Here is a 27,692-nt window from a genome sequence, read left to right on the forward strand (position 1 = left end):
AATGTATATTACCAATAAATATTTGGCGTAGATTAGGTTGTCCACGTATTATTCTAGCGCATAGATACCCTACATTAGATGATCGGAATTTCACAGTTCATCAAGTAAAAGCAACCTGGATTTATCCTGTAATGGCTATCGCTACAAGTATAGTACATGGCAATCATGCTGATTTCGATGGAGATGCTATGCAAGTTATTCCTATGAGTAGTAGTTTGGCATTAGAAAGTGAGGCAATATACCTCTTTCATCCCCAATTTAATTTTACAATTCCGGATGGTGTCAGAGTCTCTTTTGATCATGATGAATTATTAACTCTTAATATATTATTTGGATTAAAACGCAGCGAAATCAATGAAGCTTTACTTAAAATGGCTTTAGTTGAATCATCACCAGTAGTATATCGTTTTTTTTTAAATTAAGAAAATTATGTCATTTGATATGGGAGGAACAAATGGTATTTACTATTACATATAAACATTTACTTGAGTTTATATCAATTAATAAACATACTAATAAACATAATAAGATATCTTATTCACAATTTGTAGAAGATGTATTTCCATTTTCAAGCAAATTTAATACTATTAAAAGAATGATAGTTTCAGAGTCTTCAAGATTCTCCATTGATCATTTATGGCAAATTGTAGGAGAAATAAATTATGATGCTCCTATGAGTTTCTTAAACGGAATGAATCGTAGAGCCTTTATTAAGATGGCTATTATGTCTCGTCGCGCTTCAATAAAAGATATTGCCTTTTATGGATACATTTATATTAGATTATTATATTGTACACAAATTTTAGTATATGGTTATGATGGGAAAGTATATGCCCCCGGTGGTGTGTTGGTAGCTCAAAACATAAATGATATATAAAATAATAATAATAAATATAATTTTTATTTTGATATTTCTTCAACATTAACGCGTGATGTACATTTTAATACTAAATTAATGTCAGCCATTGTGAAATCATCTAAACAACGTTGTAAAATTTTTGATCCTGAAATAATGCCGCTATTATTATTACCACCGCCATCTTCATTATTACCACCTTCACATTCATTCTTAAAAACTTCAATATTAGTGGCATCAGAACGATTTAATGTTAATTCAGTGTGAATTCTACTGGCGCCAATACTTCGTAAAGAAATATGTTCCATGGGACCAGTGGATAAACCCCCACGTTTCCCACGAACAGGGGATCCCGTAAGTTCGGATAATACCACTTCTCCCGGTCGGGAGGAATGCATGGTGGAATTAGCACGATGATTAGTAACGCCCATATAGTTACCCTGATAAAGACTAGCTGAAATATATTTAGAGGAATTAGGATATGTGTATGGTTTACCATTAAATGGATTCATTAATATACCAGTTAATATATGATTACCAATCTGTAAATTTTGTAAAACCTTATCTATTTGAAAATCAAATGTAGAATTCATATAAGCTTGATCTCTATCGTGATTGCAAAATAAATCTACCGTTTGTCTTCTAATAAAATGCGGGTTAAGAAGGATATCCGGTACAAGACTGCTAGGTTCACCTAAACCTAAATTTATATAAGGCATATCTTCATCATCAACTAGGCGACCAATTACTGCTTTTTGGGATGTTGGCGTTTGTAATTTATCCCCTAATGCTGGAGAAAAGGATGAAATTATAGTAAGAGAAACTCTTACACATTGTATAGCGGGAAGATGGACACTTTTAATTTCCCAACATCTATATTTATTGTGATTAATATACCTTTCCTGAAAAGCCAATGAGTATTGACTCCATTTTAATTTACGTCGTCTATCAACGGAAGGTTTATCTGGGTTAGAGACAGTTACCCGATAATCTGAGTTACCTAAATTCCTTTGAACTAAACTAGTATCATCATAAGTTGGATCTGACCAATCACCAGTTTTACCCATCCAAACTATTCTTGTAGAGTTATTTCCACCACCAGAGTTGTATCTGTCATCTACAATTTTATTTTCATCTGCATTTTCTTCCTCCAATTCCCCCTTACACATTATTATTGGTATACATTCAATTTCTCCATTGCTTAAATTTACAATATTACAATTTGATATTCCCGTCATTATACCTAATTGAATACCTTTTCGTAATGGGTTTCTAAAATCAAAATATGTCTGCTTAAAAGTGGGAAGTTCAATATTACTTGTATTATTGATAATATAACTAAAACGAATAATAAAGGTTTCCCAATAAAGCCCTCTAAATAAACCTCGTTCTATACTACTTCTTTTTAGAGTTAGACTATCTTCTGGATTACCCCAATTAACTATAGAAACAAGGGGTAGTTGTGTTGGTATTGGAAATAAGTCAGTTGTATTTAACCTAAATGTATAAAGAGAAGAAAGTTGCGTTTTTTGGTGAATTTCTCCCAACGATCGAGTATTAACTGGAATTCCAGCGTAGTGTTTGAATGAGGAACAAGCACCACTTATACGGGGCAAATGTGCAGCATTTGGTCTTGTAATCGCCCGCATAGTAGGACCCATAAGATTGGGTATATTTTCCCGATCAATACCTATCCACATTAATGTAAAATCTTCTTTCATTGGATTATTGGGATCATTTAAAGGTGGAGGAAGAAGAGCTGTCGAATTTTGTTTCTCAATTTGTACATAGAAATTTGTATCAACCTGAAAAGACTCTAACTCTCTTGGTGTGTACAATAGTCCATTAGGCATAATTTTATAAAATGTTCGATGGAGACTATTACATATCCATAACAAATTAGGGACGTGTTCAATTAATTCGATGCAAGGAATTCTTCTTTTTAGATCGTATTGTACCCAACGATATAAATTTTCGGTCCCCCATAATCGACAGTACTCAAATTGCTGTTGTGTCATGTATTGTCTAAAATGTTGATCTAATGGATAAGGAACTGAAATTCGCGGGAAATTATAAAGAGAACAATTTATTATAACATAGATAAAATTACGATTCAATTCTTTTAATTCAGAAGGATTATGTACTAAAAAGAAGCAAGGAAAATATCTAATAAATAATTTATACACTTCATCACAACACATACTGTGGGTAGATACCACAACATCAGGAATTGTTTCTAGTAATATACCACTCCTTTGAGGTGTATCAGGTGTATTCAATAAATCTATAAAACCCACTTCACTCATTGTAATTGTTTTAGGCTCCTTAGTTTTAGAATCCTTGGGTAATAACTTCTGTATACTACAAGCCGTGGTGCAAATATTTGAAAAAGAATTTGAAGAACAATTTCTATTAAACCTCCCAATTTTATTCCAATCTGTGCCAGATGAAAAAGAAACATTACCGCCGCCGCTATTATTAAGTTGAGGACCACCACCACTAACACCACTAAAACCACCGTCTTTACCTTCAATGCCACTAGCAATATTATTATTAAAATAATAACCAATATTATCATTAGTATTTGAACCTTTACCCATACCCATACTATCACCCCTACTATCATTAAGAGAACTAGTCTGAGTTATAGCATCATCAATCTGCCCGCATCGTATAGTCCCCATCCTATACCTAAGAGGTTTTACAGGATTTAGTTTAAATCTAGGACGCTTCAATTTATCCAACAAATCAATCTTTGTTGTATCATCCCTATACGTTTTTAACAAGGCCAAATCTATATTATTATTTTTATCCCGATAATATGAGTTTAAAAATAGAAATTCATCATCTGTTAATATTTGTCTGTGTGATGACGAGGACGACGTCTTTGTTTGCGATTTCACTCGTGCTCGTGAAGAAGTTTTGTTTGATAATTTTCTTTTTAATTCAAAAGAAGATTCTTTTCTCTGTTTTCCTAAAATATCTATTACTCTATTCTGTTTTATTATAACATTAACTTTATTAATGGCCAATCTAAGAGAACGACCAAAAATTTCCCCCGTTGTAAAGACAGCCATATTCCCCAAATGATTAATAGATTCGTTATCTAAATTTGTAAAATTATCTAAGAAAGGCCAATAAATAATCTGTGATTTGTTATAGATAATTACCCTTTTCTCTCTTTTACTATAATGAGGACGCCTCCTATCAGGCCATAAAATTGATTTTATATTAAATACGCTGTCTCCTATAATAAAATTACCTGGATAAATATCAAATGGATAATTTTGACATATTAAACAATCGATCTGTATGGATTCACTTTTATTTTGAGTTTTCCATTTGTACCATTCATCTTTATTAATGGGAATTGTTTGTCTGTATAAAAGTGGATTTTTTATTAACATCTGCCACATTTGACCACCTTTCATTATAGGCAAAGAAAAAACATTACTACTATAATCGAAGACATCTTTTATATTATCTTTTCTTATATCCTCTAAATAATCCTCCTTATTTGATTTATAATTTTTAAGAGTTTTCCAATGATTTATTTGAAATCCAACTCCAAACACTAACTTATGATTTAAAAAATACTCAATTAATTGCGTTTCATTACTTATAGATTCTAAAATACGCCCCTCGTCATCTCTTTTTTCAAAAGTTGCAGATAAATTAAATGAAATTCCGGGATATTCATCAAATATACTTTCAAAAGAATCGTTTTCTATTTGAAGTTTATAAATAATACTTTGCCTAAGTAATAATTCTAAATGTGCATCACTTTTATTATTTTTCAAACACGCGGGGCATGATTTAAGTTGACCAGGAAAAGACCACTCTCTATGTCGTTCATTGAAATAACCTCTAATATCAATAAACATAATTTCGTTTTACCCTCTTTACCACTTTAAAAAATGAATGAAGATAATTATCTTTTAAACTTAGCACTCAAATTAAATCCTTCTTTAATTTCGTTTTTGGGGAACTTTTTTCCTTTTACGTATTATAGTAAAGAAAATATTCTTCATTTGAATCAAATTCAAAATGAAATAAAAGCTCTTAATATGCGTGGGAATAGCCGAGACTCTCTTTATATAAATAGAGATACTAAAAAAACCTCTATATCAGATAGTGAAAATAAAACAATTATACATCTGAATATAACTGATGTACAAAAAAAAAAAATAATTTATATATCTGATCATCACATTTTTACACATGAGGTATCTGGCAAAATAACTGCAAATATTATATTAGAGTCACCTCCTCTTTTACTTAAAGTAGAATCTCTTATTTGTAAACCATCTTTATATTTTAAAGCTCTAAATGGAAAATCAGTTGAGTTTTTTAGCTTTGAAAATAATAATGCAACTTTATTAGGAATATGTAATTTTTCAGAAAAAATAAACTATTTACAAGCTATTGAAAATTTAATTGAAAGGATTAAAAATGTATTTGAAGAGACTATGTATTTACCTTATTTAATTCATCCTAACCGTGTACTAGCTATAAATGATAAAAATAGATTATTAAAATTAAAATTAATATCTTTAAATTTGATTCATTTTATTTTATCGCCTCATTATGAATCAAACAAAATAACAGATCTTATATTTTCACATCCTTTATCATTAGATATAACAAAAACAAAGACATTTTTTGCAGAATCTGAGGGTCTTTCATTCTGTAACAATGACCACAGTAAACATCTTTTGGATGTACGCTTATTACAGGAAAATACAAAAATGATTTTAGATTTATTTCATTCTTTATTTGTAACAGTGGTATGGATCTTAAATGGTGGTGGACCTCTTATACATCAAAGACATTTATTGGCACGTAATTATGCTACCCTTAATGGAAATATTCTTTTGATGTCGCCGCCAACAACAACTAAAAAAAAGTATCCTATTACTAAAAATGAAAAAAATAATAAGTACATTGTAACCCCCCGTCTTTCTTTAAATTATTATCGACAAAATAAAACGAATCTTGATTGTAATAATAATGGAGAAAATATTGGGGTAGTAAATAATAACCAGGAGACTGAAGAAACAAAAAATGATATTATAGATAATTTAAGTCATCCTTCCTGTATGAATCCATATGGATTATGTCAAACTCAAGTATTATATGGAAAACATTCTGTAGAAATAACGCGATTAATTCATAACTACGGTTGTATGCATCTTATTGGATATGCACCAACATCTATAATTGGTGCGTTTACAAAAACTATAAATAAAAATAACAAAAACTTCTTAAAAGGAGCCGTTATAGAAGAAATAAATATTTTGGGGGAATTTATTCAAAAAATAAAAAAATATAAATTAGAAAAATGAACATTAACCAAAAATTTAGTAATAAAATTAATAATATTATCGATCAAATTATAGATCAATTTAATATTACAGATATTTCAATAATTAATAAAATGAAAAATATAATTTCTACCAATATATTCTTATTTCATGTTTTAGATTCAATAGCTGAATATTTATTATTAGAAATGGGTAATAAGGACCATACAAGTAAATTAAAAAGGCAAATATGTATATTAGAAATTTTGGGAGAAAAAGTAATTTTAGACAATACCCAAAAACGAAAGTTTATTGAAAATATTAATAAATTGAAAGTATTAAAAAAAGATGATCCAATTATTGTTCTGTTTAAAAAAATTTATGAAAAAATCTGGAAACATTTAATAAATGCATTAAAAACTGTTTTAAAAAGTTTTTATAATTATAAGTTAAAAGATATAAACAGTTTATCAACAGAATATGTGGATAATTATTTTATTTTAGAATATTTTTCAAGAAATAACACAACCGCCTCTAAAACAAAATTAAAGTGTTTAGAAAGTAATAATAAATATTTATTTGATTGGATTTCCTCTAATATATCACAATAATGAATCGACGAAAAGCTCAATTTTCAGTAATATTAGATGAGGTATTAATTTGTACTATATCTCAACGGATACAACTCCGAGATGAAATATTGAAAGGTTACGCATCACAAAAATACTCAATGTATAAAAATGAGGCTAAATTATATGTAGCAATTAGCATTGAAAGTGTGACAGTTATGTCAGATAGGAATTTATCCCACCACAAGATTCCAATATGTTTTACAGCAATTATGGAAGAAATTAACAATCCAAATAGTATTATTTATAAGGACACAATAGAGAGTATGTATACAGAAACAGAATGTCGGCGTTTTGTTGATATAACCCACCCTTTAGTTCAAGTGCGATTAAATGGTACACCAGGCGAATCAACACCAAGGTCTAATTACATTTCTCGTGTTTTAGAAATGGTTGAAAATGATTATCGTTTAATAATTGATCCTAATAAAAATAGTTTTTTTATACAATATAAAAAAAATAAAGATAAATCACTTATATTTCGAAGAGATACACAGACTTTGGAAATTGTATATACTAATTTAGAAGGAAAAGTTTTTCAAAATAGTTATTTTATACAACTTTGGGAAAGCGCTAATGGTGATGGTGACACCATTGATCCTAAATTAATTGGATTAGCTACATTTTTAGAAGGTACCAGTTTAAGTGTAAAAACAACATATCTGCACGATTATGAAACAAAAACTATCCTTTACCATCGTTATAAACCTAATGACCATACTAGAATTTTTCCTATGATCTTGGAAAATGAAAACTTGAGTGAAATTAAAACGGGACCACCCCTCCTTTTAAATTCAGAGGGAGTCCCCTTAGAAACAAAACGCCCAGGAACTTTATATTGGCATGCTTCGTGGAGACTAAATGCTTTTCTTAGTCCCATTCCATTAGAGATGAAACAGTTTCATAAGGATAGTACACCTATTCACATAAGGGAGGAAAATGAAGTCTTGGATAATAATATTAATAGTACAAATCTAAAAACTCCCCAAAAAATTTATGATAAAAAAATTCTTAAATATAGACTTCCAAAATTAGATGGACAATGTGGTATTTTACAATTTTCACAACAACATTTTTGTATTACTACAAAAATATCAAGTATATCTTATACTCATTTATTGAATGACTACCTTGTTCATATTTTAATTGATTTTCTTTTTGTAGTTGAAACTAATTTATATAAAACAAATCAACATAAATATAATCCTTTAGCAATTGTAGATATAGTATCCTCTGAATTTAAAGCATCTGAACGAATGGATATTTTGTGTTTACTATCTGATAAAATGAAAAATGAATTAGCTCCATATTATATTTTTATTCAAGGTAAAAAAATACTTTATAATAATAGAGTTCCTCAATCAATTTCTCTTATTGAATATAATTATTCACATTTAGAAGACGAAATGATTTATGAGGTGTTATTATGTACTGAAAATCCCCAAAATATTAAACAAATTTGTAGGGCTCGACCAGATAAAATTTATCCTAACCCATTAGATATTATAAAAATTGTTTCTTTTTTACAAAAAAAATGAAAACTTTTTTTATTTTGATATTTTTTTTGGGAAACTTAGTATATATAAACAACACAAATGTTATAGTTTATTATACCACCACAAAACTACAATGCCCATGACTCAACCACCTAAAAAGAATAAATCCTCAAAAATACAAGATGAGGATAAAAAATATATAGAAGATAAAGATAAAGATACAGATAAAGATAAAGATAAAGATAAAGATACAGAGATAGATGATTTAAGAGATTATGATGAAGAAGAGGAAGAAGATGAAGATGAAGAAGAAGAGGAGGAAGAAGAAGAGGAAGAAGAGGAGGAGTATAAAAAACAACAAAAACATAAAGTTTTTAAAAAAAGAAAAGGAAATAATTGTATTATATCCACTGTTACAACCACAACAACTACTACAAAAGTACCTCCCAATACAAAGAAAATTCAACCATTTATTAATATATTTGGATTAAAAAAAAAGAAAAGGAATTCAAAGCAATTATTACCTCCAACCATACAAACTCCTTCTCCTCAAGTGCAAAAGTGGTCGTCCTCCTCCTCAACATCAAAACGTAAAAGGAAAAATGCTTTTCCACAAAAACGGAATGATCTACTTAATATTAACAAACAACAAGAAATTTTAGATTCAGATATTTCAGATTTACAAGATGATAATAAAAATATATTATAAAAAAAAATATAATAAAAAAAATATAAAATTCAAAAAATTTGGTAAAAAGTGGTGGCAACTTGCTTGACGCTGGGTTGCTAGTTAGTTTAACATTGGCTGTAAGAAAGACAAGACAGACACGATATAGTACACTGTTTTATTTTGTTTTTTTACAACAAAACACTAATATTATTTCTATTCATTTTAATATTATTTCTATTCATTTTAACTTTAAAATCATCGTCCAATATATTTACTAGTAATTAGACTGTCTTAATCTATTAAGACAGACGTTAGACAAACGGACCTCACCCTGGGAAATGTGTGAGTGGAGGGACGAAGAACTGGAAAATATCAAGATTAACTTAGAGGAAGTCGATCGATTGTCTTTATTACTTACATTTACCATGGACAGATTTTGAATTTGTCGGTAGGATTGTGTACAATGACCGACCGCCTTATTTACATACAAATACTCACCGGTTGTGATTATACTGGTTTTGAATGTCAAGGAAGCGGAGAGATCTATATTACCTTTGACGGACGCAAAAATTTTCTGGAAATCAATCATTACTAATAAGTACAACAAACCTTATGACATATGGTTTTCTATGACTAAAGATGGATTACAAGTAGAGACAGGTTACTACAAGAAGCATTGCCTTTCCCATTTACCCAGGCATGTTGTAGCCATGTTGAAGAGTTCATTAGATCCGAAAGACGAAAGACCATTGTTGCAAAACTGCAAACTTTTTTCCTAAGATTAAGGCTGTAGCTTTATTTATTTTGTTTGTGAAATACATTTTTTTTTTTCAGAAAAGAAGAATGATAATGAAATCAACTGAAAATGTATATTATACTAGGACGAATAAATTTAATCCAAAACATATACAGAAGAAAAATACTATTAAACAAATTGGTCGACTTACCAAGCAACTTTCCAGCAGTACAACTGAGTTAGTTACTATATATACTGATGGATCTGTACAACAGGATGGAACAGCTGGTTGTGCCTATATTGTTTACAAATATAATAAATGTATTGCAACCCAAATGCGTCGTCTGAATAATTGGATTGATTGTAATAGTTGTGAATTGGAAGGAATTAAGGATGCTATAAATTATTTAGTTTACAATAAATGTAATGGTTTAATTATTTGTGACTCTCGTAGTGGATTACAATACATTTTAGATAATTATAGTAACATGTACAAAAAATTTAAAATAAATTTTAAGTGAATTGGAAGGAATAAGGATGCCATATAAATTATTTAGTTTTTTAATAAAGAATGTAATGGATTGATTATTTCAGACTTGTGAGGATTACAATCCATGAAATAAATTTATTACTAATACATTTTTTTTTCAGAAAGGATGATGAAATCAACTGAAAATGTATATTATACTCGGACTAATAAATATAATCCCAAACAGATCCAGAAGAAAAAGACTATTGAACAAACTTGTCAACTTACCAAGCAACTTTCCAGTACCAGCAGTACAACTGAGTTAGTTACTATATATACTGACGGATCTGTACAACAGGATGGAACAGCTGGTTGTGCCTATATTGCTTACAGATATAATAAATGTATTGCAACGCAAATGCGTCGTCTGGATAATTGGATTGATTGTAATAGCTGTGAATAGGAAGGAATTATGGATGCTATAAACTATTTAGTTAATAATGAATGTAATGGTTTGATTATTTGTGACTCTCGTAGTGGATTACAATCCATTTTAGATAATCATAGTAACATATACCAAAAAATTTGAATAAATTTTTTGTGGATACCAGCACACATTGGATTAAAAGAATATGATTATGTAGATAATATGGCCAAATTAGCTTGTACATTTTTATAGGATGCAAGAGAATCGGATTGCGGTGCTATTCTGGCTAACAATCTTCTGGTAACTCTACCTATTTTGTCCGTCCTGATAAGAGCTTTGCCCTTGTCTGGTAATACTATGGAAAAAAGTTCAGACTATTTTATAAGCCTATACCTGCTCAGTCAAAATCACAATAATGATTGTTACTTTTAGTATTATTTATTAATAAAAGGTGAATAAACTCTTTAAAAGTATCTATATTTTATTGTCCCAATAATCATGTAATAATATTGCTATATTTTTACTAATAACTGGTTTCATTATAAATATTATTAATATTATAATATAAAGGAAAGACCAATGTAAATTCATCATATCAAATATAATTAGTACGAGTATTGTTATTACTAATATACGGGATATTTCAGAATTAATTGAATTTGTTAATTGAGACATTTTTAATTCATTTATATCGCTAGAAATATCATCACCACTTTCATCACCACTTTCACCACCACTTTCATCACCACCACCACTTCCTCCTCCTCCTCCTCCTCCTCCTCCCTCTACTGATACAGTTCTTTTTTTTCTGCTTATTATTCTTTCACTATCATTATTGATACCATCTTCTCCACTACCAGAAACTACTTCTTCCTCCTTTTCTACTGCTTTTCCATCAAAAACTGATACAGTTCTGCTTCTTATTCCTTCATTATTATTGCTAATATCTTCTCCGTCATCATTATTGCTACCATTTTCATCATTACGTCCTCCTCCTCCTCCTCCTCCTCCTCCTCCTCCTCCTCCTGATACAAATCTCTTTTTTCTGCTTATTATTCTTACATCATTATTGACACAGACATCATCTCTACTACTAGAATCTTCTGTTTTTATTGCTATATTACTACTATCTTCTTTACTACTAGAATCTTCTGTTTTTATTCCTTCTTTACTACTAGAATCTATTACTTCTTCACCATCTTCTTTACTACTAGAATCTATTACTTCTTCACCATCTTCTCTACTACTAGAATCTATTACTTCTTCACCATCTTCTTCACTACTAGAATCTATTAATTCTATACCATCCCCTTTATTACTAGAATCTATTACTTCTATACCATTTTCTTTACCACTAGAATCTATTACTTCTATTCCATCTTCTTTACTACTAGAATCTATTACTTCTATACCTTTTCTGTATCGTCTCCTCCATCATCACTACTATCATCTTTATTATCACCATCTTGATCACCATCATCATCTTCACTTACTTCATCTTCATAATCCTTTTTATTAAATTTACAGTACATTTTGTTATTCTATATTTTTAATATAGGAATAAAAATGAAAATATAAAACTTCAATATTATTCACAAATAAGTAATTTTATATAATAAAAATAAAAATATATATGTATAAATGGAAAATACATTTATTCAAGAATTAAAAAATGATTTTAATAAAAATGATATAGAGCGCCTTCAAAATGAATATAATAAACCATATATAAATCCCCGTACCAAAAGAACAATTGTTGGTCATAGTAGAACTCGTATGCTTAAACAGGTTAGTCTAAGAAACTATGAAAGTTGTTACGAGTTGGGGATTTAGAATATAGTTAAAAGTCTACCCAGATCCCAACAGGAAACAACAATAAAAAAACAAAGACAATCGGACTATAAAAGGGTAGACAAAGGATGCGAGTTTTTGTTGTGTATAATAAAGTACCATAAATTCCTTAACAAAATATTCAGCTTTCTATAATTTACCCTTAACCATACTTAACCTAAACATACGCAACATTGGCTTAACAGTATATACATATTTATACAACATACAACAATTTGAAGCAAGTGGACGTGGGGAGGCAATATAGGATAACAAATACTTAAGTGCAGTGCTGAGATGGCTGACGAGTAAGGCTGAGTATTGAAGAAGATGGTAGGTAGTCACTGTGCCGTAGGTTTCCAGGATAGGTGATCCTAGTGTGGTCACTTCCCAGAGTGAACTGAACTCTCCTCGATCTGGAGCTGATGAGGAAGACTTGGAGGAGGTGACGCAACAACCAGGATATGCCGAAGGGAAACCCCGGAGTGGTAACTAAGACTAGTCATACTCGGGTTTCGTCCCTAGATGGCATTGCTCGTGGTGCTGGGTAGGTAGATCATGACAATAGATGGCGTGGTTCGTAGTGCTGGGTAGGTAGATCATGACAATTGATGGCGTGGTTCTTAACAAAGTATTATAATAACATTTTGATAAAATAGGAAGGAAGGCCTCATTAACTACAGTAATAGTTGAAGACTACAGCACTAGGGTGTATCATAGGAGGGAAGATCAGCTAAAACTAATGGCCCATCACTTTTTTGGTAGATTTTAGTGTATATAAACAGAAAATAATTTCAGTTTCAATATTTTGCAACCTTTTGCTAGGTAAATTTTAGCGTGAAATTTATCGAAAATTTAACGTACAGCTGCATTAGTGCATTACAATTAAATAGTGAACATTGCTTTCTGACTTCATTCTTTAACAACCCAACTAACAATATTTTTTCTGTTTCAGATTCTGATGCATTTATAAGTTGATAATATTTGCGATGGCTGCTTGTGTCAGGACGAGGAACCAAAAATCCAGCCATCTCAGTCACTATCTTGGGTCTGGGAGAGAGCTCCTGAAGTCGGAGTTGCCTACATTGAGAGATGCTTTGAGATACGGTGTTTTAATCAGGCAAATCAGTGAAAAGAACCAAAGAACTTACACAAACAAAGACATTGCCAGTGATATGACCAAAGCTGTCTTGGCACAGTACACTCTGGCTAACGCTCAGTTCAAGCCTCCAGTCATAACAAGTCGAAGAAGATTAGTGAGAGACTGCTAGCCAGTTGGGAAAAGGCAAGAGATATCTCTCTTAGGAGAGGAAAACTTGCAGTTAAGGACAGCTTTGCCAAGCAACTGGACCAGTTATTTGACATAATTACTTGCAAGTGCCCAATTGTTCTCTGTCCTCAGTTTGGATGCGATCGTGACTGTAAATCCGAGGCCCACATCTCCTGTATTTGCAAGCATGAACTGAAGATTCCTGTGATCGAACTGGCATTTGTCAAAGCACAGAGAGAGAAGACTGGCAGTATAGGGGCTCTCATGATTTCTAGCCAAGATATTCCGGAGTCCAAGAGACAGGAGGCTGCCACAGAGAGACAGAAGAGGAGAAGAGTTGCCGAGGAAAAGAGACTTGAGAAGGCCCAGGGTGAGGTAAAAAAGGCCGATGATTGGAGTCAAGCTGATTCAGAGTTTAATGACTTCCCCATGGCTGATCCGAGTGCTGACCAGGAGAATGGTGACTTTGTCCCTAACCCAGAAAATAATGATCCCAAACCTTCCAGGCATAAAATTCGAAATAGGAAAGATATCGAGCATAGCTCTGGCCAGCATGCGACACCACACTGGTCTCAGAGAAACTGCAGAGATAGCAACAGCTGCCTGGGTTGACGGTGGTTTGATAACAGCTGATGATGTTCACCTGGTGATAGATCATAACAAAGTAAGGAGAGCTCAGGAGAAACTTGTCAGTAACCTAGAAGAGGAGTTTGATAAGGGGATAAGAGAAAATGGAATCAATTGTTTGTTCTTTGATGGGAGAAGGGATGACACTAAAGTGTTCATGAAAGTTGGAGATTCTGACAAGTTGTTCCCTGCCATGGTGAAGGAGGAACACTACTCCTGCTGCAGTGAACCAGGAGGGAAGTATTTGTGGCATTTCACTCCAGAGAAAGATGACATCAGGAAACCAGCTGAGATAGTGGCAGATAACATTGTGAACTGGCTCAGAGAGAGGAACGTAGACCAGACCCTGCAGGCCATTGGAGGGGACAGCACCAACACGAACACAGGGTGGCAAGGGGGGGTCATACAGTGGATAGAGCGGAAGATTGGGAGGAAGCTGGTCTGGATTGTTTGTGACCTCCACACCAACGAGTTGCCACTCAGACATCTGATCCAGGAGTTGGATGGCAAGACTCTTTCAAACAACAGATGGTCTGGTCCTCTTGGCAAGATGCTGGACTCTGCCACTGGGTTAGAAATAAATCCGAGCTTTGAAAAAATCACAGTTGGCCCTCCACTCGTTGAGCTTGCACATACTGTCATTGACGACCTGAGTACTGACCAGTACTATGATTTTATAATTTGCAGTGCCATCAAAACTGGGGTCATGCCTGATAGACTTGCTTACCTGCGAATGAGTCCAATCTCACATTCTGGAGGTAGCTCACAACAGCTCAGGTTCTGCAGAATTTGGGTCGCTCATCATAAACTGAAAGGGAACCAGCTTCACAACCTGAGACTTATTGTCCCAGATCATAAATTGAGAGTGTCTACTTGCCAGGGTGGTTCAACACCAAGGTCAAGTCATACGTTCTCCGAAAGGTCGAGGGCATGTTCTCTTCCAGCTTGGAAGGCTCCTGAGGTCAGCCAAGAAGGTTGTTCCAGATTGTGGAGCAGACTGTGAGGAGATCTTCCTGGTATGCTCTCATCCCGAGAGCAGTTCTGCAGACAATGCTCTGCAGTAAGGATGAGGAGGAGAGAAGAGTGGCAGTCAAAAGATCTTGGATATGAGACTTATGAGAGGATCTGGGCATGACGAATCAGTTGGTGACAATTCCTTCAGGGTCAGGAAGACTCCTGAAGTCAATCTAGGTGCCAAGACCCTCACTGATCTCATAGATCTGGATAACATCCAGGCTGGCAGTGAGCCCCCTCTTACCTGCAGCCTCACCAATGTTCAAGTCAGAGCTTTCCTGGACAACCCCATGCATGTCCCTGCCTGGCCCTCGCACACCCAGAGTATAGAGCCTTGTGTACAGCAAGTGAGCGAGGCCAGCAGTCACGTGTACAGCCAGGAGAGGAGGGAAGGCTACATCCGAGCTCAGGTGGTCAGCAGGGAGGCGATGAGTAGAAACAGAAGCAAGAAAGACATGTTCTCTATGGTGTGCAGCAACACCGGGTCGTAGTAGTAAAACCGGTTTTTGTATTTGATGATTTTGTTTTCTAAAGGAATATTAAATTTAATAAATGTGTCAAGATCATTCGTTTCACTATTCTGGATCATTTTCATCCTAATAAATTAACCTGATACATTTACTTTACTTTAAATAAGCTATTTAGTGGTGTTGGTAAAAGGGTGGGAATACTGAATTTTCATAAGATTTCAAGTTAAAATTTACCTAGCAAAAAATAAAAACTTTTCAAATCTGAAGATATCACATGATTCTGCACATAGAACTACATCATTAATACCATGGGCCGATTTTTCAAACTCAAAAAAAAAAAATTCGCCTCCGTATGACACACCCTACTACAGCACATACCTCAATCAAGATGGTAAGATTAAATTTCAGACAAGAAAAACAAATATATGAACACTAAATAAATATTTAATTGGTCCTATTCTAGGTGTAGAATTAGCTCTGCCAAAGTTATGTGGTAGTCTTAGGAGAAATAATAAAAAGTAAGGCTGACGGAGGAATCAAAAAGAATTACTGCCTTCGTCACTCCTGATGGGCTTTGGTAGTACAAGGTCCCTTTGGGCTTCGCAGTGCCCCTGGAACATTCCAGAGGGCTATGAATGTGGTGAAGTCTGGGCTTCCTGGTGTCTCTGTCTACTTGGATGACCTGCTAGTGACAGCAGCTACTTAGGAGGAACACACAGAGCGACTTCGTGCCCTTTTCACCCGCCTTTCGGAGTACAACTTCACTGTTAACCTGGCTAAAAATGAGTTTTGCCATGCAACCCTCACCTACCTTGGCCATGTGGTGGCAATGGATTGTGGGTCCAGTCAATGCAAAGACAGAGGCTCTACAGCGAATCCCGCCTCTTGCAGATCGAAAAGTTCTGCCTAGGTTCCTCGGTATGGCAGGATTCTACCAAAGATTTTGTAAGAGCTTTGTGCAAGTGTCGGCTCCTTTGACAGACTTAGTCAGCCCCAAAAAAAAGGTATTTGTGGACAAAGGCATGTCAGGTTGCATTTGAAACCCTTAAACACCTATTAACTTCAAGTCCAGTGTTAAAAGTGCCAGATTTTGACAAGCCTTTAATGATTCAAGTTGATACCTATGATGCGGGTGTGGGTGCTGTATTGCTACAGTTTAAAAATTATATACTACACCCAGTTTGCTTCCACAGTGTGAAACTAAAACCACATCATCGTGGTTAAGCCAAGATAGCGAAAGAGACTTTGGGGCTTTTGTTGCCATTAGAAAAAATTGCAGTGTATGTTGAGGGTTCACCATACACCATAGAGGTGTACACAGATCATAAACCCCTACAATTTGTACAGAGGATGAGAAATAAAAATCCTAGGTTACTTAGGTGGGCTTTAGCACTACAACCCTTCAATATAGAAGTAAAACTTATTAAAGGGAACAACAATATTTTGGCAGACACCCTGCCCCGTGAGGTATAAATGTTTTCCCCTTTTGTTAGTAAACTCCTTTGGTAAGGAGGAGGATGTTACGGTGGTTTGCATGGTGAGTGGTTAGCTCGAGCAGTTTATCTCATTATTCGTCCACACTGAATAATTCATGATTTAAGTACTGTATTAACTTTGTTTATTACTTTGTGTAGTTAATATATTATGTTTGAGTATATTATATTTTATTGTATAGAGGTTTGTATAGAGGTTAGATAAGTGGAACTAATGTCAATAGGTAAATAAATGCTCATATTTTTATTGACTTGTTGAGGTTTTGACCTGTTTACTTGACCTTTGTTGGGAGAACGTGGGATTAATAATATAATAATAAATACTGATATAGTTGAAAGACTTAAGTAATTTGTGCTTATGCAACGATCTACCCTAGGGTCGTAACAAGTATGCTGTTCGGCGGAGCTGGAATTCCTCTGTTCTCCGGTCGACCTCACGCCTCCTTACACCACTACTGACAGACTCGTCGGCAGAGCTGTTGTATTGTACCTGATGTTCAGTTGTCGGCAGATCAGGATACTCCCCAAGTAACTTAATTATTATATTAATTTTGTGTTTATATTATTGTATATAAATTTAGATTTTTTATGGAAAAATTTTCCTTTAACACCTCAAAATTGATTGGTCTCCCATCAAAGATCCTATTTGGCCTTTACACTGATGTACATTCACGGACAAAAGTTTGCTCCTCGTGGTGAAACTGAGTCTCGGGAACGAGTCTCCGAAATGACTTATCCGAATTGTTTCATCTCATTTGGGGTCGTTGCTGCTTCATTTTTGGCAGGAGCGAATTTTTTACCGCAACTGTACTGTACGCTGTGCAGGAGTCAAGAGAAAGAGACAGAAAAATCATTGCAATTCTGCTGCATTTATTAATCACGAAATTAAACATCGTAATAATCAAGGAAAAATATACACTTGAAATAGAAATATTAAGAACAAAATATAAGTCAAGGAGTCAATCCCATATGGCTTTGTCAGAAGACAGGCCGTCCCGGCCTAACTAATTTCGATAAGGGCAGCCAGAGCCCCTGTGAAGCCAGCGTTGTAGTCACAGGCCACCTCGTTATGAGTGAAGTCCTTGCGGTCGTCTTTGTAATCGCCATTCTGGGTAAATAGGGACGTTGTCAGTACATATATAGGAGGTATAAAAGAATTACCACGTCTGGGGAGGGACTTACAAATTAGAGTATGCAAGGGGACGCTGTTGAAATATTTATAAATAACAATAATGTCTCTTTCTGCAAAATTCATGAAGACTAATTGTCCTATTTTCATCCCAAACACGTGACCTAGTGTGGCTAACCTGGGCTGGTCCACCGACAAGGGCACCGTAGAGAACATGGGGGTTGGGGCCGGGGTTCTCAAAGGCGCCTCCACAGTCTGCCGGAGGGTTTGGGCAGGAGCTGAGGAAGAAATTATAGTTTAGGAAGGACCCTTCGTGTGATCTGAGACTTAGACTAAGCAAATTTCCGTTAGTGGTTAAGAGGATAGATATAAGCACATTTTAAGAGTTTCTTGTATCAATTAGTATAAACAACAAATTAAAAAAAAAATGTGTGTATACATATGCAAGTAAATCACTGTAGGTGCGCGTGATCCAGGTATATGCTGATGGCCACAAGGAAAAAGAAAACACGAATTTCGTGTTTTCTTTTTCCCTGTGGTTATATATATATATATATATATATATATATATATATATATATATATATATATATATATATACAGGGCCTGGGGGCGAAAATACAATAATAATAATAATAATAATAATAATAATAATAAATAAATATATAATAGTAATAATAAAAAAATTCAATAGTAAGAAACGATGTACTGTACAGTATGTATGTTGTGTTGTCAAAGTAAGAGAAACAATTGAGACTCAGCAACTGTGTGTAAATGAGGCAGAAAGTCAGATTAGCAACCTGGTACTTGGTCACAATTTTTGTGATGCCATTTGGCAGAAGGGTCTACCATTAGAGAACTCATTATGCTTCCAATATCTTCCCAGACGTAAGGAGGTATATATATATATATATATATATATATATATATATATATATATATATATATATATATATATATATATATATATATATATATATATATATGCCCTTTATTAACCACAAGGAAAGAAAGAAAACACGAAGGTTCCCAAAGCGCTTTTCGTGTAATTCACATCTTCTTCTTTCCTTGTGGTTATCAGCCTTCTCTACACACACACACCTACAGTGATTTACTTGCATATATATATATATATATATATATATATATATATATATATATATATATATATATATATATATATATATATATATATATATATATATATATATATATATATATATATATATATATATATATATATATATATATATATGTGTGTGTGTGTGTGTGTGTGTGTGTGTGTGTGTGTACCTGGAACGATGGTGGGGCCTCTGAGGGGGGTCCTCGCCGAAGCCCACCACGAAGGACCTGTTGTAACGGGAGTTGTCTCCCAACAGTTGACCGATCTGTTCCTTCGCCCACTTTTGGTTAGCATTAGTGTTCATACCATTCTTGGCGGCCTGAGAGATTCAAGATATAATATCATATTAAATCCTGCCACGAAAACTTAGGTTATGTAGCATCATTGGTAGTATTTTCTAATTTAATATAGAAGACATGGTGTGTGTTTCCTTACACATCTTTCAAGAAAGTAACAGATTCAAAACCAGTAAAGCAAAACTTTATCTTCTCATTTTACCTTTATATAAGGGAAATGATGCTCATTAGTTTTATTCGTAATCTGCCTAAATTGAGCTATGATTACACAGTTTTTAAGGAGGAACTGACATAGAGAGAGATAAAGGCGACGTTAGCAGCGTGGCGGTTGGCGCCCCAAGTGTCCAGAAAAACAAGACCCTCCGGGGTGTATTGGGCGCCGTCCTTGAGCCAGTCCAGGTAGGTCTTGAGGGGATCAGAGTACTCACTGGAACCGTCCAACGTCCAGAAGAGCGACTGCATTGGACAACAACAACAACAAATTATTGTTCGAATTAGTTGCCAAACTTTCAACCTACTCTCCAGTCATTTTGTTGACAGAGTTTGGCCGTGTACCTAGAACAATGTTGTGGTGTTCTCGCTGATTTCCTTTTAATCCAATTAAGAAATTAATTACATTAAATGTAAGCTTGCATATGCCATTGAAAGAAAAGGTTGAATAACACCAAACTTAACGCAATAAGAGTTTGCTCGTGCGAAATATATTATTTTTTATTTATTAACTATATAGGAAAGTAATTTAAAAATTTCCTGTCTTTCTAAATTATTTAATTGCATCCTGCATGACCATAACAAACATAAGCAACTTAAATAATTTGATTACGTTGTAAAGTGAGGAAGTTTTCTATTGCTCATCGCACCGTTAATCCACATAATATTGCTAAAGGCATAATCAGCCTGGAAAAGTATAAGTCGATAGATGTTACAAATGAAGATATTTCCACTGCTAAAGGTTGTATACATAGTGTTTTACGTAAGAAAATGGTTTCAAACATTCCAAAATGATTTGAAACAGCCATGAAAAACTTGAAAAGAACTATGAATATCCATATTACTAAGGCTGAAAAGTTCAGTGCTATTGTAATTTTGGATAAAAGTGACTATAATGATAAGATGAATTTATTACTATGTGATGAAAGCACTTATTGTGAGCTTAGAAAAGATCCCTGGAATATTTTAATAAGTTATCTAACCCCAAAATGAAGGAGTTATTGAAAAAGAACCCAGATCTCATCAAACAGTTCTCTCATATCAATCCCATATGGATTGATCAAAACACATAAACTTAATAATCCATTACGTCCTATCGTGAGTTCTGTGGGTTCTGTTACGTACAAATAATCCAAGTGGTTGGTTAGGATGCTATCCCCTCTTACAGGCCAGATATCTAATTCACATATACACAACAGCAGTGATTTAATTGATAAACTCAAGATACACAATGAACTATGTGAATTAATTAGTTTTTATGTAAATTCACTTTTCACTAGAATACCAGAGAATGACCAAATTTCAATCTTTAAAGATAAGTTGCCTCTGTTAGATTTAACTGTTGAACATGATACATTTCTCAAATTGATAGAGTTATGCGTTACTGACAAAGTTTTTAGAGCAAATGGAAAGTTTTACAAACAAATATTTGGCATGAGCATGGGTAATTGTCTTTGTGCTCCATTAGCCTATATTTATATGGATTTTTTTGAGGCTAGATTACAATCTCTCCTCAACTTACGACATATTCGACTTACGACAACCGGACATATGACGGCCATGGTCGTATAAAATATTTTTCACATTACGTATTTTCGAGTCCCGACGTTAGACAAGCTTAGCCAAGCTTAATTATCTTGTCCCTAGAATTACCTTCAAAATTGAAAAAGAGATAAATGGATCGCTTCCATTTCTTGATATGCTTATAATGAGAAAAGGACATAAATATAAATTTAAGGTTAACAGAAAGCCTACACAGGTAGATAGCTTCATACATTTATGAGTCACCATGAGTCTACCAAAATTTCATTTTTTCTGCTATGTTTTAGAGATATTTGTGTATTTGTGACCCTGAATATATATATACATATATATATATATATATATATATATATATATATATATATATATATATATATATATATATATATATATATTTCATTAGCCAATAAGCCAGCGGACTTCTACACATAATCGACCTCACCCCCGCCAGGATTCAGACCCCACGGCCTGAGCCCATGACTGTGACGAGCTATCTGGACCAACCCAGGATACTAAGCAGTCCTAGACTCTGTTATTTTTCCACACAAAAGCCTGTTCAACGAGCTTGTAGCGCCGTGAACTTGCCTCTAATGGGGGGCTACCTGTATCACGTGGGTGGTCGAGCAACGTTTTACCAAATGAGGCCTCGAAACACGAGGGTCCATATATATTTCATTAGCCCAATAAAGCACGCGGACTTCTACAGATAATCAACACCTCATCCCACCAGGATTTGAACCCACGATCTTCTAGTTGTGACCGGGGAACGCTACCTCTGGGCCACCAGGATACTAAAATCAGTCCTAGACTCTGCAATATTTCACACAAAGCCTGTTCAACGAGCTTATAGCGCCGTGAACCTCTAATGGGGACCACCCATATATATATATATATATATATATATATATATATATATATATATATATATATATATATATATATATATATATATATATATATATATATATATATATATATATATATATATATATATATATATATATATATATATATATATATATATATATATATATATATATATATATATATATATACACGCAATTGCAGGGTCTCAATTGTTTCTCTTACCATTGACAACACAACATACATATATCGTTTCTCACTTTTGATCTTTTTTTTCATTTTTGTATTTATAGTTCTTTATTATTAATATTATTATTACAGTTACTGTATTATTATCATTATTTTATTATTTTATTTTGTTTATTTTATCATAAATTTTATTTATTATGAATTATTATGACTATTATTTATTATTATTATTATTATTATTATTATTATTATTATTATTATTATTATCATTATTATTATTATTATTATCATTATTATTATTATTATTATTATTATTATTATTATTATTATTATTATTATTACATTTTCGCCCCAGGCCTGATGTGGGTCAGTGACCTGTGTCCAGGTGGGCTAATCCCCGTAAAAAAAAAAAAAATATATATATATATATATATATATATATATATATATATATATATATATATATATATATATATATATATATATATATATATATATATATATATATATATATATATATATATATATATATATTTGGTAAATTATACCCATATTAGGTTAGGTTAAGTCTGCTAAGTTATTTTTTTATGAATTTATTCATTTATATGAACTTTTATGATCTGTACGATCGTTTATGGCCAGTGAGAACTTTCCAAAAGAGAGAAATACATAGAAGTTATTGCTTATAGCAAATCAGTAATCCAGAAAATAGCCAAAACATTAATACCAGAGTTACTCCTTAGAAATAACTTACGTATACTCCGGCTCTTTTGTCGTCCCAGGAGAACTGGACAACATCGTCATCTGTATAGTGGAACTCATCCCAATGGCCTCTGGCGCTAGTGAGGTAGGTATTGTCGCCAGTAGCTCGTGCCAACCACAGTGCCGCCCAGCAGAGCTCGTCACCGTACCCACTCCAAGAGCTAAGAAAGGGTAAGGTTACAGTCACTTTTGAACTGCGGTTACTAATATGCTGCTAATATGGTCCAGATGACGTTTGTAACGCTGCTGATTCTGGATTGCTGATGTTACTGATTAATTATTGGCGACTCTGGCTTCCCGAATGTTACTGATTTCCGTGCTACTGAACTGCTAATGATATTAGTCTGCTGGTGTTACCTAGTTATGGCATGTTTTTTACTTGTGCGTGATATAAAGCTCCTGGTGATGATTCTTGTTGGTGTTAGTGAACTCGTGATATTGATGACGTGTTTCAGGAACTAACTAGTTTTTTCTTGCCATATAATAATGACAAAAGTAATACAATTGAAACCGTCCTGCAGTAATTTATGCAAGATGGTGGTTATGTGTTTTGTACCTTTGAGAACACTGCAAGTGAAGAAACTGTTCGTATTTAGGGGTCAGATTTATAACTCTGAATGAATTTTACCGAAGATGATTGAGACACCTTTTCATCAATGTTGGAACAGGATATCACACGACAGTGGAGATTCTATTTATAGAGGATGAACAGTTTAAGAGACAAAGATAAGGAGATGAAAGACTCACTCTTTTTCACTGGCACTGTTACTAAGTTTATTGATATATTGACTCTAGGAGGCGTTCATTGACTCGTTGCTATGGTTAGTAGATGAATATTGACTCAGCAAGAAAGTTATGACAGTCAAACATTCTGCTGGATGTTTGAAGTGATTATCCCATCCCCTGAGTGTAAGTTTCAGCACTAAGAGATTGGTGTTTCCTATATTGCTTTGATTTTGAGTTAGGAATGAATAACATGAAATCACATTTAGTGTCATGTTACTTTAAACGGCAAATCTGTATTTGAAATCTGAAAATGAGATTGTAAAACTATAATCAAAATGACCACACACACACATCTTCTGGTTAGACAGAAAAATAGGAAAGTTGACGGGACGCGGTTGTTTCTTAAGCAAAATATTTCTGAGATATCAAATACGTTGGTATGCTTGCAGATCTCCCCGGGTTTCCGTGTGCTGAGAATATTTTGAATATACGTAAGATCTTGTCTACACTATATCACAAACAAGACTAAGTTTAAGTTTATTTAATAATTTATCTAAGTTGAAAAACTTAAAATGTCTTTACCAATCAAATGTTCCTCTATAGTAATGAGCATGAAATATTAATACATATAAGAAATGAAGTACTGTTCATGTGATCTACGCAATACCAACCATAAGTGATGCACCCAACAGCACATGACACCGTAATCACCACAAAACACGACACATATTCACTACAATGTACATTACATATATTCACCACAGTACATAACACATTTTCACCACACCATGTATTATATGACGAATGTTAACCACAGTAAATATGCTTTGTTTTCACTATACACAACACATATGCACTACAATGCTGAACATTTGTTTACCAAAGCACAACGCATAAGCTCATGAGAGCAGATCATCAAAAATTCGCCAAAGTACACAGCACATTATACATGTTCACCACATACTGGTAGAAGTTTGTTGCGTCAGGGATAGATACATCGTAGGTCAGACGGAAATTGTTAGCGAAGTCGTAGAGTTCCTTGGCAACGTCCAGCATCGTGGCGGAGTAGGTTGGGTCATTTTCCTGAGAATACAAAACATAAGAATACATATATATATATATATATATATATATACAATCAACACCTCAACGCGCCAGGATTCGAACCCATGGCCCACAGCATGACTGTGACCGGGGAACGCTAACCGATGGACCACCAGGATACTAAAAGCAATCCTAGACTCTGTTATATTTCACACAAAGCTTGTTCAACGAGCTTATGGCGCCGTGAACCTCTAATGGGGACTACCCGTATCATGTAGGTGGTCAGAGTAACGTTTTACCAAAGCAGGCTTCGAAACACGAGGATCCATATATATTTCATTAGCCAATAAACACGCGGTTAGCGTTCCCCGGTCACAGTCATGTGGTCGTGGGCCGTGGGTTCGAATCCTGGCGGGTTGAGGTGTTGATTGTATGTAGAAGTCCGCATGTTTATTCGGCTAATGAAATATATATGGATCCTCATGTTTGGCCGGATTTGGTAAAACGTTACTCTGACTACCTACGTGTCGGGTAGTCCCCATATAGAGGTTCACGGCGCCATAAGCTCGTTGAACAGGTTTTGTGTGATATATAACAGAGTCTAGGACTGCTTTAGTATCCTGGTGGTCCAGCGGTTAGCGTTCCCCGGTCAGATCATGCTCGTGGGCCGTGGGTTCGAATCCTTGCTAGTTGAGGTGTTGATTGCATGTAGAAGTCCGCATGTTTTTGGGTTAATGAAATATATATATATATATATATATATATATATATATATATATATATATATATATATATATATATATATAAGTTGCAACGCATTAAGCAAAAAATATGCAACGCAGAGTGAGCCATGTACTCATTAATACAGAACTTCAACTACATCAACAGCAGCATCAGGTCTTAAAAGAGCAGCATCACACAATCAAGTTTCTAAACTTCTAGTCAATGACGCTGTGTAAGCTTTCTGAGTTTTTGGATACATTTTGTCATGAAATTTTTCTTTTAATCCTTAAAACCTAAGGAACATACAGAATCTTGAATTGGATCCATTTTTTTTATAATGCCCATAAGACAGCCATCATGAAATCCAATATGGCTGCCACTGTAATACAATTTCTGCCATAACTCGGCAGCTCATTGACATAAAATGGAAAATGATAGGTAAAAATATGCATAATTTAGGGTGTAGAATCAAATAAAACATGTTATATTCACGTAAAACTAATATAAATCGGTTATTAGACCACTGTAGGAGGATATTTTTTTTCAAAATTTTCAGACTAAATTTATACTTAAATGTAAAATACAAACTTTTAAATAATACTATCAATTCGTCGCGGGAAAAGTTGCTAGCAGGTGATTTTGCCCTGAAAACAAATCACATACCTTTTACGGGTACAGGTGTTGATTAAAGACACTAATTCCTCAATCAAATCCTCAAATGTGAAGGTGGTTTTAAAGGAATAACTAATAGGCCTGTAACACTCCTCAGATTCTGTATTTCTGATCCTAAACTAGCAAGACTGCTTACGGAGTTTTAATAAATTATTGGAATGGCTACAGCAGTTAAATATCATCATCAAATTCCTGCATTGAGAGAAATGTGTTAACCAACTGATGACAGTGCTTGAACCTTGTAACCCATTTGCCAACACTTCACCCAGGCTTCACATCATCACGGCAAAGCAGGTGTTACTTAAGAATATTGAAGAAGACATATTAAACATGGAAAAAGTGAACAAAGTACAATTCAGTCATTTGTTTTGCAACGTATTTGTGGTTCCACAAATCTAATGGATGCAATGAAGATATAAAAGTTTCTCAACTAGTAGATGCTTGCATAAATGTTAAACTGAAGGCTACCAAAGGCAATGTTGAACTGAAAACAACAAATTCACTTTGCTCCTATGCTCACAGTTGCAAAGTCAAATCGTCAGATAGATCTTGAGGAAGTGATATCATGCTATGATTTCACAGCTACCAATGCCAGTCTTAAGCACTCCGATGGATTAATTATTCTTTACAAAAATAAAAGTGAACTCCTGCATGTTCTGGAAAAACTCCAGTTACAAGAAGAATATCAACCATTTGACGACCTAGCACTTGATAATACATATCTCATTATTGATGGAAAGTCAATTGCTCATGAATTTATTTCAGCAGCACAACCAAAAACTAGCAAAGAACTTACCAATGTTTTAATAGGGTCATAGAAGCAAGGAGTAGAGGGTATGAAGGAGGTCGACTGATATTTGACAACTGTGAAGGATATAATGCGACATGGCTAACATCCAGGCACGGCATCTTGTGGGTTCCGTGTTTTAGATTCTACACCTATCCAAAAAACCGACAATGCCTTTGGCTAATAACATAAAGGATTCTCTGACAATGTATCTTGCTGACAAAACCCTCCAGCTCAACACACCAATGGTTACAGTGACTCGACTTCATGTTAAAAGTAATGTAAATGTATTGGCTCTTAGAAAATATCCGATAGTTGGACACAAAACAACACTA

General features: G+C 33.8%; 1 protein-coding gene across 1 annotated transcript in view; it reads right to left on the reverse strand.

Moving 5' to 3' along the window:
• Positions 1–18,138: 18,138 nt before the first annotated feature.
• The window catches only part of LOC121864737 (endoglucanase E-4-like), a 34,917-nt gene continuing 25,363 nt past the window's right edge, over positions 18,139–27,692 (reverse strand). The window contains exons 9-14 of the mRNA XM_042363896.1: positions 25,096–25,214; positions 23,398–23,566; positions 20,130–20,294; positions 19,713–19,861; positions 18,598–18,697; positions 18,139–18,398 (exon numbers count right to left, since the gene is read on the reverse strand). Coding sequence (XP_042219830.1) covers positions 18,291–18,398; positions 18,598–18,697; positions 19,713–19,861; positions 20,130–20,294; positions 23,398–23,566; positions 25,096–25,214 — 810 coding nt within the window. The 3' untranslated portion in view covers positions 18,139–18,290. The remainder of the gene's footprint in view (positions 18,399–18,597; positions 18,698–19,712; positions 19,862–20,129; positions 20,295–23,397; positions 23,567–25,095; positions 25,215–27,692) is intronic.

Source organism: Homarus americanus, unplaced genomic scaffold (genome assembly GCF_018991925.1).
Source record: "Homarus americanus isolate GMGI-L3 unplaced genomic scaffold, GMGI_Hamer_2.0 scaffold59578, whole genome shotgun sequence".
Classification (NCBI taxonomy): domain Eukaryota; kingdom Metazoa; phylum Arthropoda; class Malacostraca; order Decapoda; family Nephropidae; genus Homarus; species Homarus americanus.